The sequence below is a fragment of the Phoenix dactylifera genome, chromosome 2, assembly GCF_051530095.1.
Source record: "Phoenix dactylifera cultivar Ajwa chromosome 2, Ajwa_hap1_PhDact_Kaust_v1.1, whole genome shotgun sequence".
In the NCBI taxonomy this organism is placed as follows: Eukaryota; Viridiplantae; Streptophyta; class Magnoliopsida; order Arecales; family Arecaceae; genus Phoenix; species Phoenix dactylifera.
The window spans coordinates 34,447,929-34,461,788 of record NC_143191.1 but is presented as its reverse complement, the minus strand read 5'-3'; the positions used below and the strand labels follow the sequence as shown (position 1 = coordinate 34,461,788).

Below are 13,860 nucleotides of genomic sequence, written 5' to 3'. Positions count from 1 at the left end.
TTTTACGAGGATATTCATATAATTTCATATATTTAGGAGGGTATACATGCAAAAAAAAAATTCTAACAAATAAAACCCTCTAGATGATGAAGCCACCAAAGATCTTCATTTGACACACTAAAAGTTAGCATTGTTTTATTTCTCGAAGTTCACATAGCATTGCCTGCCCCTGCTTGCCTTTTATGGCTTTTTGACGCTTTTATGCTTAGTAAGGCATCACTTAATATCCATGGGAAGCTCAAGAATCTATTTTCTGAGTAATAGCTTGGATGGTAGGTCACATGATACCATGCCGACGCCATCCTCAATGACTCGCTCTCTACGCAGCTACTTTTGAACCAACCTTGAACCTCTTTGTGCAAACTCTTAACCCCAATTAAGATCCGGTCCTTCATTTCCCCATATTTCTTCTTATCCCTCTGAAGATACATTGATCGGCTACGCAGGTTACCTGTTAATATCTCATCTTCATGCTCTGCTCCATAATATTTCATTAATGAGCTCAACCTCTCAGAATACTGATTATAGTAATCTTCAGCGACTTCGAGAAAAGCCTCGAATCCTTTGATTTCCAGGTCATGGTCATATGCAGATTGAGGGAGCATTTCAGCATCCATAGGGTCAGTGTTTGGCCTCTCTATATGTCTGGAGGCTGCACGGTAGAGTTTTCCAAGTACCCCAGTGGAGACATACATCGTCCTATCCCATCTTTCCATAAAATCTGGGAACATTTTTGGTTTGAGTATCCTTGGCATTTCGGCTGAACTTCCTGTCTTTGCAAAATCGACGGCCATGGAATGAAGGTTTGCTAGCTCAAGGCATTTGGGGCTCTGGGCTTTGCCTGGTTCACTGTCAGCATAAACCAAGTGGGCAGTTGAAATGATCCCTAGGGTGTCGTTGATCATGTAATCAACAAAGAACTTCTGAATTTCCTGCAATTGGTACATGTTGAGGCCAAGAAAAATGATATAGCTATAAGTAACAATCAAATAAACCAACAAGCTCCATTTTAGAGCTTCTAAGAGAATGATATGCTTTTGAATATAGAAGGAATCTGACCGTTAGCTCTACTAAAATTCATCAACACACTTACCAAATTTTCATAGATTTAACATTTTAAATAAAAAGAAAATATTTTGAAAGCAGACACCATATCCTGAAAATCTCATGAACTAGTTGAGGGCATAAGTCAAATGCTATAGAATATAAAAACTCAAATTGCAAATTGACTATAATTCAAAAACTAGCAACTTAAAACCTCCTAACATATTTAATATTCTATTTTCTCATCTTCTGGAAATGTTAGTACATTTACACCACTATAGGACCAAAATATATACCGTACCATGCTTATCCAATAACATAACATGGTATATTAGCAAAGCAAAACTACAATTTGATATATACCAGATGATTTTGGCATGAATAGCTTTTCTTTTCCTGGTGCAAACTTCCATTTGTAGCGGCATCACAAAATTCATCTTGTATCAGTCATATTGCTAAGACATAGTTATATCTAGATTGTGCAAGCAGCCACTCTTAATTTAAATGTTCATGGTCACTATATATCTTTATTTTCCAACTGCAAGAATGCATCAAAATAAAAGCAATGAAACAGAACCAAATAAGTTTGAATTCAAGTTAGAGCATGCCTCGAGGGTTACATCATGATCTGTATGGCGTTGCCTTCGTGCATTATAGTCCATAGGTGTATCCATCTTCGGTGGGATAAGTTTTTCATCCCAACAAACAAAATATAGATCGCCATCCAGATCTCCACCAGAGCATTCATTTGGATGAGGCCTGCACATATCGACAGCCCATTATCATAAAGAATGCGAGGAAGATTAAGCATATTAACAACTTATTTTCCTAAAAAGATGAAAAGTTATGCTCCACAACAATTTCAAGATACGGAGGATTTTTAATTTTCAACATCGAAACAATTGAAAATAACTTGCTAAAACCAGATAGCATATACATCATCAGCCTGATAACTAATGGACCCTTTACATAGAAGATGTTTCAGCTTATGTGACTTATACATGTCTACCTGGAGAATCACAATAGTAGATGCAGTTGGCAAGCAGACTAAGCTCTGTTTGCTAACGTATGTTGTAATATACATGGCGAAGTCAACTATTAAATTAAGATTTTAAACTAATACATGGTAAAGCAAAAAAACTTAAATATCCAAAATACAATTGAGAGGCCAAATACCCCTTTTTGCTTATTAAAATGTGCTATGACAATGTACATCACTCAGCATCCGAATATTATCAAATTGAAACAAAAAAGATTAGCCGACATTGTTTCCGTAAATGGACAAACATGACATTATCTGCATGCCATTTAATGAAAGAAGAAAATTACATCGCAAATGCCAAAGGAAATTTCCAGAGGCCATGGATCATCTTCTTTCAAAGTTATGCTTAAAAGAGTGGACAACCACCTGATATAATTTCTTCCTGATCGACAATTTATAGATGCTTCAAAAGTATCCTTGTTGTTTCAGTCGTTTCCTGGTTCTCATGTGTATATTTTTACTCCAACCCTTGAATATGGATTGTGAGCTGCTCCTTTGGTGGCAGCATGCAGTCAAGATCAACCGCAAAGCAAAAAACTCATCCAACATCAATTGATGTCAACCATTTTTAAGCTGAGCTAAGAGCAATCTAAACAGATAAGAAAAGCATAGGAAAGCATGAAAGGTTCCCTCAGAATTCTTTTTCCCCTATTCCCCTTTCCCTCTTGTTTTCTTCTACAAAGAACTGTAGTTCTTATCACGTTAAAGCCCAAAAGATCCTAGTTCTTCATTCAGCATTTTTACCTTAACAGATTTCTTTAAACAAATTTACAGCCCTAGAAGGTAATAGATGAAAACTTCAATGAGGAAAAGAAGAGTGGACTTAAATTTTCAGAAGAGGTGGCTTGATTAGAGTGGCACCATGATGTCATGCCATATGAAAACATAATTCTGTTTCTCTTTTTCTTCTTAACTTGTACCTTGGATAGTTGGCTTGCAACACATAAAATGGTTCCATACAAAAAAGGCACATAAAATGAATTTTGAACTCTTTTTGTGACTGCAATAAGAAAGTAATAATAGTAACGCTTCCTATTCTTTATTTTTTTAAAAGAAACATTCAGCATAAATGATTGATTTGAACTTTACTCAAAATGGCTGACATAAGCACACTAAAACTTAAAGCTGGGGCCTTGGTCTCTAATATGTAATATTTCCCAAGCAATACAGATCTATGAAAAAACAATAATACAATATAATATGTTGAGAAAAAGGAATCAATTAAGACCAATAATCTTTCTCTATGCTACCTGAATTAGTAAAAGCTTGTTAATCATGTTACTTATGCAATTATTTAACTCAATAAAAAAGGTTGGCTTGGACAAATAAAACAATCCATTTTTCTTAATTTAAAGAAAAAAATTATAGAATCATATACCTTCTACCTTTCTGAGGGAAGACAATGCAGTCAACCAAACCCATGTTATCCAATTGAGGGTTATAGACAGCCTGAAGTATTCTAACATCACCAGGGTGGAGGCAGGGATTTCTTGTGACCACGACCTTTTGGACTACTACTGCTGCTGTTTGGTCAACCTTGTCAAAGCAAGTTTCATATGTATGTTGTAGCTCTTCCTTTGTCATAGTTACTTTGACATATATTTGTCCATAGTCTAAGGACCCTGTTTCATCTAAGCATCCAAGGAGGACGCGGCCCTTTGGAACAAAGATCCGGCATTTACTTCTTATATCAGATAACTGATATTCCCGGTAGGCTTTAAGCATCATTAACAGATAAGGCTCTGAATTTGGTTCATAACCTTGCATCAACATCTTTATAGTTGTTCTGGTATCAGGAAAAGCCATTTTGTCCAACATTCTCAAAGCAATTTCTCTGTTGGTTAGCATTTCATCCAAAAGACTCATTTGATCATGTTGCATTGATTCAAATACTTCATCTTCTATCCCCAATGTGGAGAGGAGACATATAATTTCACGATTCAGATAGCATGGCAGATATTCACTCCATTTAGTGACACAGAGCATGGTGTTCTCTGACTCGAACTTCAGCATGCTAGGACGTAATGAAAGCTTCTGAAAGGAAGTGCGGTCTACAGCTATAACTCCTTTGTAACCACCATATCTAATTTGGAAAGCTGAAGGAGTATGACTCAATCCACATTTCTGAGCAACTTGCCTGGCAAATGATAAAGATATTTTTCCAATACCATCCGAAAAGCAATACGGTATGCCATCAGTTGTGACTGTAATATCTGAAATTGTCCTTACATCCCGAAATGGAACATCTATTGTTTGCAAAGAGGAACTGAATAACTGACCCATTCTTGCCGCACATTTAGATATACTATGAATTTTGTTAAAATGACCCATCCATTCTCTAATGCCCTCTGCAGTCACCTTGTCATTAGAAGCAAACATCCAAACAGAATTTGAACGAAGCTGACTAGCAGAAAATGCCAGAAACTCAAACTTCTTTGAACCAATCACAATCCCATCTCTGAGAATTGATAATATACGATTATATATCCCAGTTCTGTAGGGTTTAGAAAACAACCCTTGCTCAATACTTGGTGAAATTGCATCAGAGGAAAGCTTGCCCCAGTCTTCCTCAACAAAGGAAACCCTAATGAAGTCAGAAGCATATTCAGAATAATGTTTTACGACATAATTGGAGGTTTCAAGTTCAGGACCAAAAAAGTAAACTTTTGATGGAGTAACACGAACCCTATGACAGCCCATTATGTTTTCTGCATGGGCGCTTTGGATGGGTGACGAAGCATTTCGATTTTTTCTCATGTTAGCCAACTCATTTTTGATGAATTGCATGGGCTCATAGCAAGTTGAGTTCAACTTATGCATCCTTGTGAGGATTTTCATAGTTGTATCTAAAGATAGTCCTCTGAGAATGTCAAACAGATCATTGTTGACTTGTCCACAAGAGATTTTTTGCACGTGAACTAGAGAATTAAGCTGAAAAAGGATCTCATATGCCACCGAATGTTCAGGTGGGCAACTTATTATGGGAACTAGTTTTGATGGAGCATAAAATAGCTCCCCCATAGAGAGGGCTAATTCACCAAGTTCTCCTGCAAATGGCAATTTTTTTTGAATTTCAGAACCTGGCAATCCTTCCACGAGTTCCAAACATAGATAACAAGACCTCCCAATGGAGCTGTTTGATGAAAAATCTGTCGCACGAACCCACAGGAACCGGAAGTCTTCTTTACAGGCATGGTAACGATCATTGCTAAATTTTGAACTAATCGTACGCCCAGAAATTCTTTTATAGATTTTTGGTGCATAGTGGAGCTGAGATATTAAAGTTTCAAGTGAGATTGCAATCAACAGAGGTTTTTCTACAAAACAAAAGATAATACAAGATATCAAAAGTACAGAAAGATGAATATGAGTAACATGCTTCTATTTTAGAACATCCTTACAAAGCTAAGTCTGCACAAACTGAAACACTTCTATAAGTATATAATCTACCGGTTAATCAAATATACAAGATGTAAAATATTTTTAATACCCAAATTTTAAATAAATTTGCCTTTTCTTCAAGAATTACTTAATTTACGTTCATAAGAATTTACAAGAAGCATTAGGAAATGCCTGGTGCACAAAAACAGTATTCATACAGGAACCCTTTTTTTGAAGGTATAAATTATGAGGGATTAGTTATGGTAAGGATTGGAGTCCATCCATCACAAATACATAACCAAGACTTCTTTAGGAGAAAAGGGTCAACCACTGAGATCTACTCTGTCACGATTACTGAGTTTATGAGCATTTCAAATATCTGCTGCAACATCTCTACACCTTACATCCAGGAAAGTCAGTGAGACTTGGACCACCCTCCAAGAACCATATGCCAGTTACAGTTAAACACAAATTTTGCAATAATGGAAAATCCTGCTAGGAGGATTATTAACTTCATCTCACTGACTTTCCCACCAAAATTGGTGGAGGTAAATGAACACACATAGGCTTTTATGCACATAAAAATGTACATTCATATTACATGCACGTGTGCATGAATACACCCTCCACTCCCACCAAAATCCCCCAAAAAGGAATGCATACGTTAATATAATACAAGATGTATGTATCCATTCATAGTAATGGATATATTAGAGCCAGAATCACTAAATTGTTGTGCCTAACTGTTCCAATGTCATGCTCTCATTCCACCACCATGTCTTTGCTACTTTGAGCAACATAAAATGCATTTTTTCTTTGGCCATATTCTTGCTTCTGCAACCAATCTTGATTTTAATGTTATCATACAAGCAGTCTAGATCGAAAATATGGCCCTTTCATATATCAAATGACCATCCACACCTCATCCTACTCAGAATTTCTAAACAAGTTTATAAAGCAATTTTGCAGCACAACTGCAGATGAGCTTCAGGAGACTTTTTGTTTACTTGACAAAGTTTTCAAATAACCTTTCAATATCTCAAAAAGGCTCAGTAATCAACTATTTTAGATGGTCAAGGCATTAAAGAAACAATAGCTTATTATGCAAGATGTGCTATCCATTCAACATGAATGCAGACTATTTATATTTTATATTTTTCTAATAGATTTAAAAAAGAATAAACTGTAAATTTGATGCCCCGCCATCAAAATTTCTTCAACCTCTGATTGTAGTGGCAGCTATCAACTAGGCACGGACCATAAACTGAAGTCTTAGATCAAATTTCATGTCCCGTAATCATAACAACTTTGATCATGCAGACCATTCAATCATGTTTTCTTCCTCCACCAAATATGCTTTTTTTCTGTCCTGTCATTCTTCTGAATATGTTGAGGAGCTAATAACATGCAAGATTAAGTCACCAGGCTAACACAAATCATCTATTTTGGACCTGTTTTTGGCCAAATTTCTAGAAGGGATGCATGGGCTTTTTTCGTATTATATTAAATAGGCAATGCACATGCTCATGAACTCCAATTTAACAGTAAATGCTTTCACTGGCTCCTGTAGTGGCAGCTATTTTTTGCATCAGGGCTACAACTGATGCATAACCTGGTAAATTGACAAGCCAGGTGCAGCCTGAATGAAGCTCGGCTCTTTAATGGCCTTCTCCTTTTTCTAAAAAGCATTGTGCAGTCCATAGCCAAACTTCAAACACTAAAGGACATATACATCTTTCTAATTAAAAGAAAAACCAAGGCATAAAATAATATGCCTTCACCTCGTAATATAATTCAATGTGATCTTTCATTCTTTCAAATGCATTAGGCACAACATTGCTGAGAAAGAAAGGGTTACATATAAGAGATTCCTAAATTGAACAATAATATGTGCAAGATAAGTTGCTCCTAATTCTCATGGGGAGCACTTGCTGCTCTATAGATGAAGCTGAAGTTATATAAACAGAGCGAGTACTGCCAGGCATACCCCGATGCAAACATGGGATGACTGCAAACCTGGTTTGGTGCCCCACTACATGGGAGGTAGGTGCTTGGGCCTTAATACTCATTTTACCCATAGCATTTCACGGAAAATCCAGTCAGTGTACATGCTGGGGTACGCTAAGCACCATTCAAACAGAGCGTATTCATTACCAAATAGACCAATTGACAATTCTAAGGGAAATTACAACTGAGTACAGCTTGGCATATCTAGATTACTAATAATTTTTGGAAGAATGTTGGATACCTAGTGGTGATATGCAAGGGATATCATATACCTAAATAGGAGAAAGGACCAAGACATTATTTTGGAGAAAGAACCAATAAATTTGTAAAAAAGTTTCCAACCTACATTTGTTTACCTATATAGCAATAGGGATTATGCAGAAAATTTCTACCATGGTCTGCCATGCCGATATCAGGCCCCAGACCGGTTGCTCGGCAGCACAGTTTGGTACGGGCTGCGCCGTGCCGGGCCGGGCCTATACCGATGCAGTAGAGGAGGCGGGGGAGAGGGTGAACGGGAGAGAGAAAAAGAGAGGGGGAGAGGAAGGGAGAGAGGAGGGTGGTGGAGGCCGGTGGAGGGCCGCCGACCCAGGTAGGAAGCAGAGGAAAGCTCCACGGCCGAGTCCCCTGTTTCCGGTCCTTTTTTTATTTCACGATTTTGAACGAAATAAGGGTCCAGCATCTTTTTTTTTATTTTACAATTTTTAAGTAAAGTCGGCAAGTGATTTGAAGTGCTAGAGAGAGAATCCCAAACCTCTTTCTCCACAACTCTGAATTAACATGGATAACAACAAGAAAGATTACAAACATGAGGAAAGATTACAAAACATAATATCAATCCATTGTCGGTTTTGACGTGCTAGAGAGAGAATTCCAAGACTCTTTTTCCATGTATAGTTCTGCTAATAGCTGCTTCACATCCTTTGTGGTTCAGTTTCCATAACATCTTCAATCTATGACTTGATAGACCGCACCAGACTTCTTTTTGGTGGCACATGTGCCATCTTTTCATTGAGTCATAGTTGTTTTTGCTCACTATTACATGTGTTATTGAATTATTAGTAGTAAAAAAGTCGGGAGCATAGTGGTATAATGATCCAACAAAGTCCAAGATGGACGATTTCTGCATCAAAAAGTTGGCCTAATTTTCCAAATACAAAACAAAGTGGATTTTCTTGCAAAATCCCCTATCGCCATCATTTTATTTTTGTGGCATCCAGAAAATCATGATGTTTTAGAGTCCACAGCCTCTCCAGTCCGTCCTACTTCTTTAGCTCTACTCAGCTAGAGGGAAGGCTCCATATTATCTTTCAAAAGAAAATATGTAGGGTTCAAATAGATAGAGAAGCAACGTGAACCTGTTGGGTAAGATTTATACATTTAGCTTCAACTAACCCAAAGTTTTATACATTTGAAGGCACAAAATGCTTTCCTGGTAGATCTGTCTCTTCATGTCAAATGAAAATTACACTATTCTTGCACAAATGGAACATTCTGTTTCTTTTAGCAAGAAAATGCAACATTGACATTCCAAAAAGTTGGCAAAGGAAGCACCACACATGACCGCAGAAGAGGAAGAAAATACCAATCAGAACGGAAGCTACTGTGTTATCTCTATATGAGAACATTCAGATTCAAGCAACAAATAGTACTAGATCACTAGCTGATGAAGAAACTGATCAAAATAAAGAAATCTGAAAAGTTTTACACAGATTACGTGCATCATTATACAAGCATGCATAGTCCCATAGCACCATGCAAGCCCATGGAAGAGGGAGAAGATACTCATTACATAATTATATGCTTCATCAGCGGGGAAAGACTCGTCCAGACAATATACAGCACCATGCAACTTGAAGCAACGAATAGTACTAGACCCCTAGCTAATGAAGCGCATCCAAAGATAGAAATCCCAAAATTTTATGCAGCTAGCATACAATAAGAGCAGGTACAGTTCAAAAAAATGCCTCAAATCTAATATTATATAACCTAACTTCCTCATTGTGTATTTTATTATCTTAAGAAGCTTTGTAACGCTTTTAGAAGGTATCATACATTAAGTCAGCAACTACAAGTACAATGCAACCAATAAGAAGGGGGAAAACCTAAGTGTTATGTTGATGCATTAATAAACACATGAACAACATACTATAAAATGCCAATTCCATATCATCTGTCCTACCACCAAAAAATCCAAAGGCACAACCACTGCCAAAAATAGCAATTATCACAAAAAAATTTCAAATTTCACTCTTTTGAGGCACAACCAATGTACATGCTCGCAAAATAGTAATGACCATTGCGTGGCATTTTACCCCATTGGGGTTCAGCTGACAATCAAAACTAGAACCTTTATATTATTGCTACATTTACATGACAAAACACTAGCAAATGCCGAAAATTTATGATGTAAAACAGTTCCATAAATATGCAAAAGTATTGAAGAAAGAATATATATATCTCTTAGCTTGGAACTTCAAACTAAAATAAAAGCATATACAAATACACCTAAATTAGGCATCAAAAAGAAGTGTTCACCTGCAATAGAATGGCATCTGTCCCCCGTCCAGCCAACCGGCACCCGAAGGTGGCAAGAATGTCGCCGAACGTGATCTCCAGCTTGTACCTCACCCCGCCATCTTCCATGAAAATGTCCAATTTCTCCCTCTCAGGCATGATCTCGGCCCTCACGCGATCCCACGAACCGAACATCTCCATGCACCGCTCGGACACCAGGACCCCCGCGTGGAGCGCGGCGCCCTCGACGCGGTTCCGGGCCTCGGCGGCCCTGACGATGATGTCCTCGTTGGAACGGCGGACGGCGAGGCGGGCGCGCTGGAAGTCGGGGAGGTGGCCGCGATCGGCGAGGAGGCAGGCCCTGTCGGCGGCGGTGAGGGAGTCGAACTGGACGCGGCCGAAGCCCCGGGACTTCCAGTTGCGGTGGGCGGTGGCGATCTCGCAGGCAAAGACGGAGCCCACGGCGGAGTCAAAGAACTCGAAGAGCTCCTGCGCGACGGCTGTCAGCGGAATGTTCGACACCTGCACGGTGGCGCGAACGCCACCCATCGGAAAGAGAGAAGAAGAGAGTGGAGTTCGACGGTGGAACGGGAGGGGGTTTAGGGTTTTATTGATAGATGGACCTCTCGGCCGAGGCTGGCGGGAGAAGAAAGAAAGACACAAGTACGCATGGGGTTTACCCGTAGGCCGTGGCCTTTCACGAGTCCTGGCGAGCTCCGGCTTTTTCTTTCCCCCGAAAGAAACTAGACCGTCCCAGGGGGTGGGCAGCGTGCTGGTGCCTAAGCCCTGCAAGCCGGCCCAGCTCAGACTGTGCCGCTTCGAGCCGTGACACTCGTGTGAGACTCTTCCGTCACCTAAAGTGGGCCTTGCAGGGAGAACAGAGCTCGGCTGAGAGGGATTATGCGGAGCTGGTGAGCAAAGAAAACTCTGGACTTGGGGAGGGGGTCCATACTATTCCCAAGGATAATTGATGAAGGTTTTACTATAGAATTATCGGACGGCAGGAAAGTCCTTCTTTGCTCCGGCTTTTCGTAGGTTAGTGCAGCTCCATAATCCTGATGTATCTCTTCGAGATCCGCCTGTCAGTAGGGGTGGCAATCGGGTTGGGTTGGGTCATTTCTCATAAATGGGTCGGATCACATGTAGATCGGATCAGAAAACCATAAACCTAAATCCGACTTGTTTATTAAACAAGTCGGATATTACAACCTGAACCTGTCATGTTTAATAAACATGTAACCCGATCCGACCCGTTTAATCTATTTAATAAACAGATAACCTGTTTGCCCAACCCGACCCAACCTATTTAACTTGTTTACCCAATCCGTCCCGTTTAACCTGTTTAGACCGGTTTAACCTGCCCAACCCGACCTATTTAGACTTGTTTAGACCCGTTTAACATGTTTAGACTTGTTTAACCTGTTTAACCCATTTAACCTGTTTATACCTGTTTAACCTGCCCAACAGTTAAACAGGTTAAACAATTTAAACGGGTCAGATATCTAAAATCCGTATCTGATCCAATTAATAAACAGGTTAAACGGGTCGACCTGTTTATGACCCGAACCTATTTAGGCCAAACCCAAACCTGTTTATGGCGGGTCGAACACGGATCGGGTTAGCGAGTCGGGTTATATTTTGCCACCCCTACCTGTCAGGGAAAAATTTACAATAGGCTAGATGGACCTTCCCTAAATCATAGGGTTTCTATACTATGGAGTCCCGTCGTTTGTCGGGTGGGATAATTGCTGTCTGGAGGCTGGGGCTTGGTGATTTGGATATCTTCAATGTCTGTGAGCAACAGGTGGTGATGGTGATCTCTAAAGGTAACAAGAGACTGTAGGTCCTAGCTGTTGTATATGCTAATAGGGAGTTCATTAAAAAAAAATCTTGTGGGAAGAGGTAGCTAAACTGTCTCAGTAGGGACCCCCACTACTGGTAGTTGGAGACTTTAATTGTATTGATGACCCATAAGAGAAACTGGGAGGAAGGCCTTCTCTAACAAAAGTGAAGTTAGAGAGTTCCAGAAGTTCATCACTAGCAATGGCCTGATTGATCTTGGCTTTGATGATTCGAGGTTGACATGGTGCAACAATCGTCGGGGCAGGCTGGTCTGGGAACGGATTAACAAAGTCTTTGCCATGGCTGGATGGGTACAGAGCTATCCGAACTATCGGGTGAACCACCTACCTCGGATCGCCTCGTACCACTGTCCGATCCTGGTGAATACCTCCTCCACTATTCCTTATCATTGTCCATTCAGATTTGAGAAGTTGTGGTTGTCATATCCCCGCTCCTGGGAGATGGTCTAGAAGGTTTAGCGGGTGCCAATCTGGGGTAATGTCATATACAAAGTTTCTCGAAGGTTGGAAATAACTAAAAGACGGCTGCGGAAGCGGAATAGGGATGAGGTGGGCAACATCTTCAGGAGGGTAGAGGAGGACGAGGAGGCAATTTCCAAACTGCAGTCCCAGGAGGTATAGGGGGGCCTATCAGAGGTGGATCTGGAGGAGTTTGGATTCGACTTATCCACTCATGAGTCACTTCTTCGCTAGTAGGAGACATTTTTGAGACAGAAATTCAGAATTTAGTGGATCAGGAAGGAGGACCGAAACATCATATTCTTCTATCAGTCTACCATCATCAGAAGGCAGAGGAATAGGATCCAGGGTATTAGGGGTACAAATGGCCAGTTGATAGAGGATTTGGATGCTATCAGAAGGGTCTTGGAGCAGTTTTTCATATCCAAGTGGACAGACCAGACTAGCAAGAAGAATTCGCCTTTTATGCCACCGCCCTCTGCCTGTGTCATGGAGGAGGAGAGTGTAGCTATGATCAGACTTATGTCGGCCGAGGAGATTCAAGAGGCTGTGTGGTCATTGAGAGAGAACAAGGCCCCGAAGCCGGACGGTTTTCCTTCGATTTTCTTTAGGAGGTCTTGGCCGATCGTCAGACGGCATGTGGTGGAGGCGATACAGTTCTTTTTTAGCTCGGCAGTCCTACGAGTTGACTGGAAGAGGATATTTGTCATCATGATCCCAAAAAGACGGGATGCTATGGGGCCGTGTCACTACCGGCTGATCAGTTTGTGCACTACACTGTACAAGGCTATAGCGAAGGTTCTTATTGCCAGGTTGCGAGGCATCCTACTTAGACTGATCGGTCTGAAGTAAGGGGCCTTTGTGGGAGGGCGGAGTATCAGAGATAATGTCCTTATTGCCCAGGAGTTCATGTTCGACTTACAAAGAGCCTCAAAATTGAGGAGTTTGATGAGCATCAAACTAGACATGGAGAGAGCTTATGATAGGATAAGCTAGGAGTTCCTACGGAGTTCTCTAGTGTGTTTTGGCTTCCATGAACAGTGGATTGATTGGGTCTTGGGTTGTGTGTGTACTCCATCTTTTGCCATTCTAGTGAATGGCTCTCCCACATAGTTCTTCAAGTCCGCAACTGGCCTCCGTCAGTGCTGCCCGCTATCGCCCTTGCTCTTCATCCTATGCTCGGATGCCTTATACATGGGCTTTGCGGCACGCGGAGGAGACTCAGGCCTTGGAGGTTTACAAACCGAGGGTGGAGTCGGTTCAGATCTCGCACTTCCTCTTTGCCGATGATTGCTTGTTGTTAATTCAAGTGACTAGGTGAGTTGTGAGAGTGATTCGAGACATCTTGGTGGGTTACTGTTCTGCCTCTAGTCAGCAGGTGAATAGGGCTAAGTCTGCCATATGCTTTAGCAGGTGAATAGGGCGAGGGTGGCTGGGCTCAGAGTCAACGATCTGCTCATCCACGGAGAGGGCTGGTGGGACGAGGTGCTGATCAGGGAAACGTTCAGGATGCAGCTTGCCTAAAGGATCCTAGCTATCCCACTACCT

At 40.7% G+C, this 13,860-nt stretch overlaps 1 protein-coding gene across 1 annotated transcript; it reads right to left on the bottom strand.

The window, feature by feature from the left end:
- RDR2 (RNA-dependent RNA polymerase 2) lies at positions 1-10,740 on the bottom strand. The gene is made up of 4 exons (XM_008782728.4): positions 10,013-10,740; positions 3,465-5,356; positions 1,653-1,803; positions 1-932 (listed from the first exon to the last, which is right to left on the bottom strand). Exons 1-4 carry the CDS (start codon positions 10,538-10,540, stop codon positions 150-152), a joined length of 3,354 nt encoding a protein of 1,117 aa, XP_008780950.2. The 5' UTR covers positions 10,541-10,740; the 3' UTR covers positions 1-149.
- Between the last annotated feature and the right edge of the window lie 3,120 nt (positions 10,741-13,860).

Excerpts from the sequence above, each read along its gene's own strand:
- RDR2 (XM_008782728.4), bottom strand. The coding sequence starts at position 10,540 with ATGGGTGGCGTTCGCGCCACCGTGCAGGTGTCGAACATTCCGCTGACA. Across the intron at positions 5,357-10,012 it reads CAGATGCCATTCTATTGCAG|CTCCACTATGCACCAAAAAT; the intron begins GTGAACACTTCT and ends TTAATATCTCAG. Across the intron at positions 1,804-3,464 it reads TTCCCTCAGAAAGGTAGAAG|GCCTCATCCAAATGAATGCT; the intron begins GTATATGATTCT and ends CGATATGTGCAG.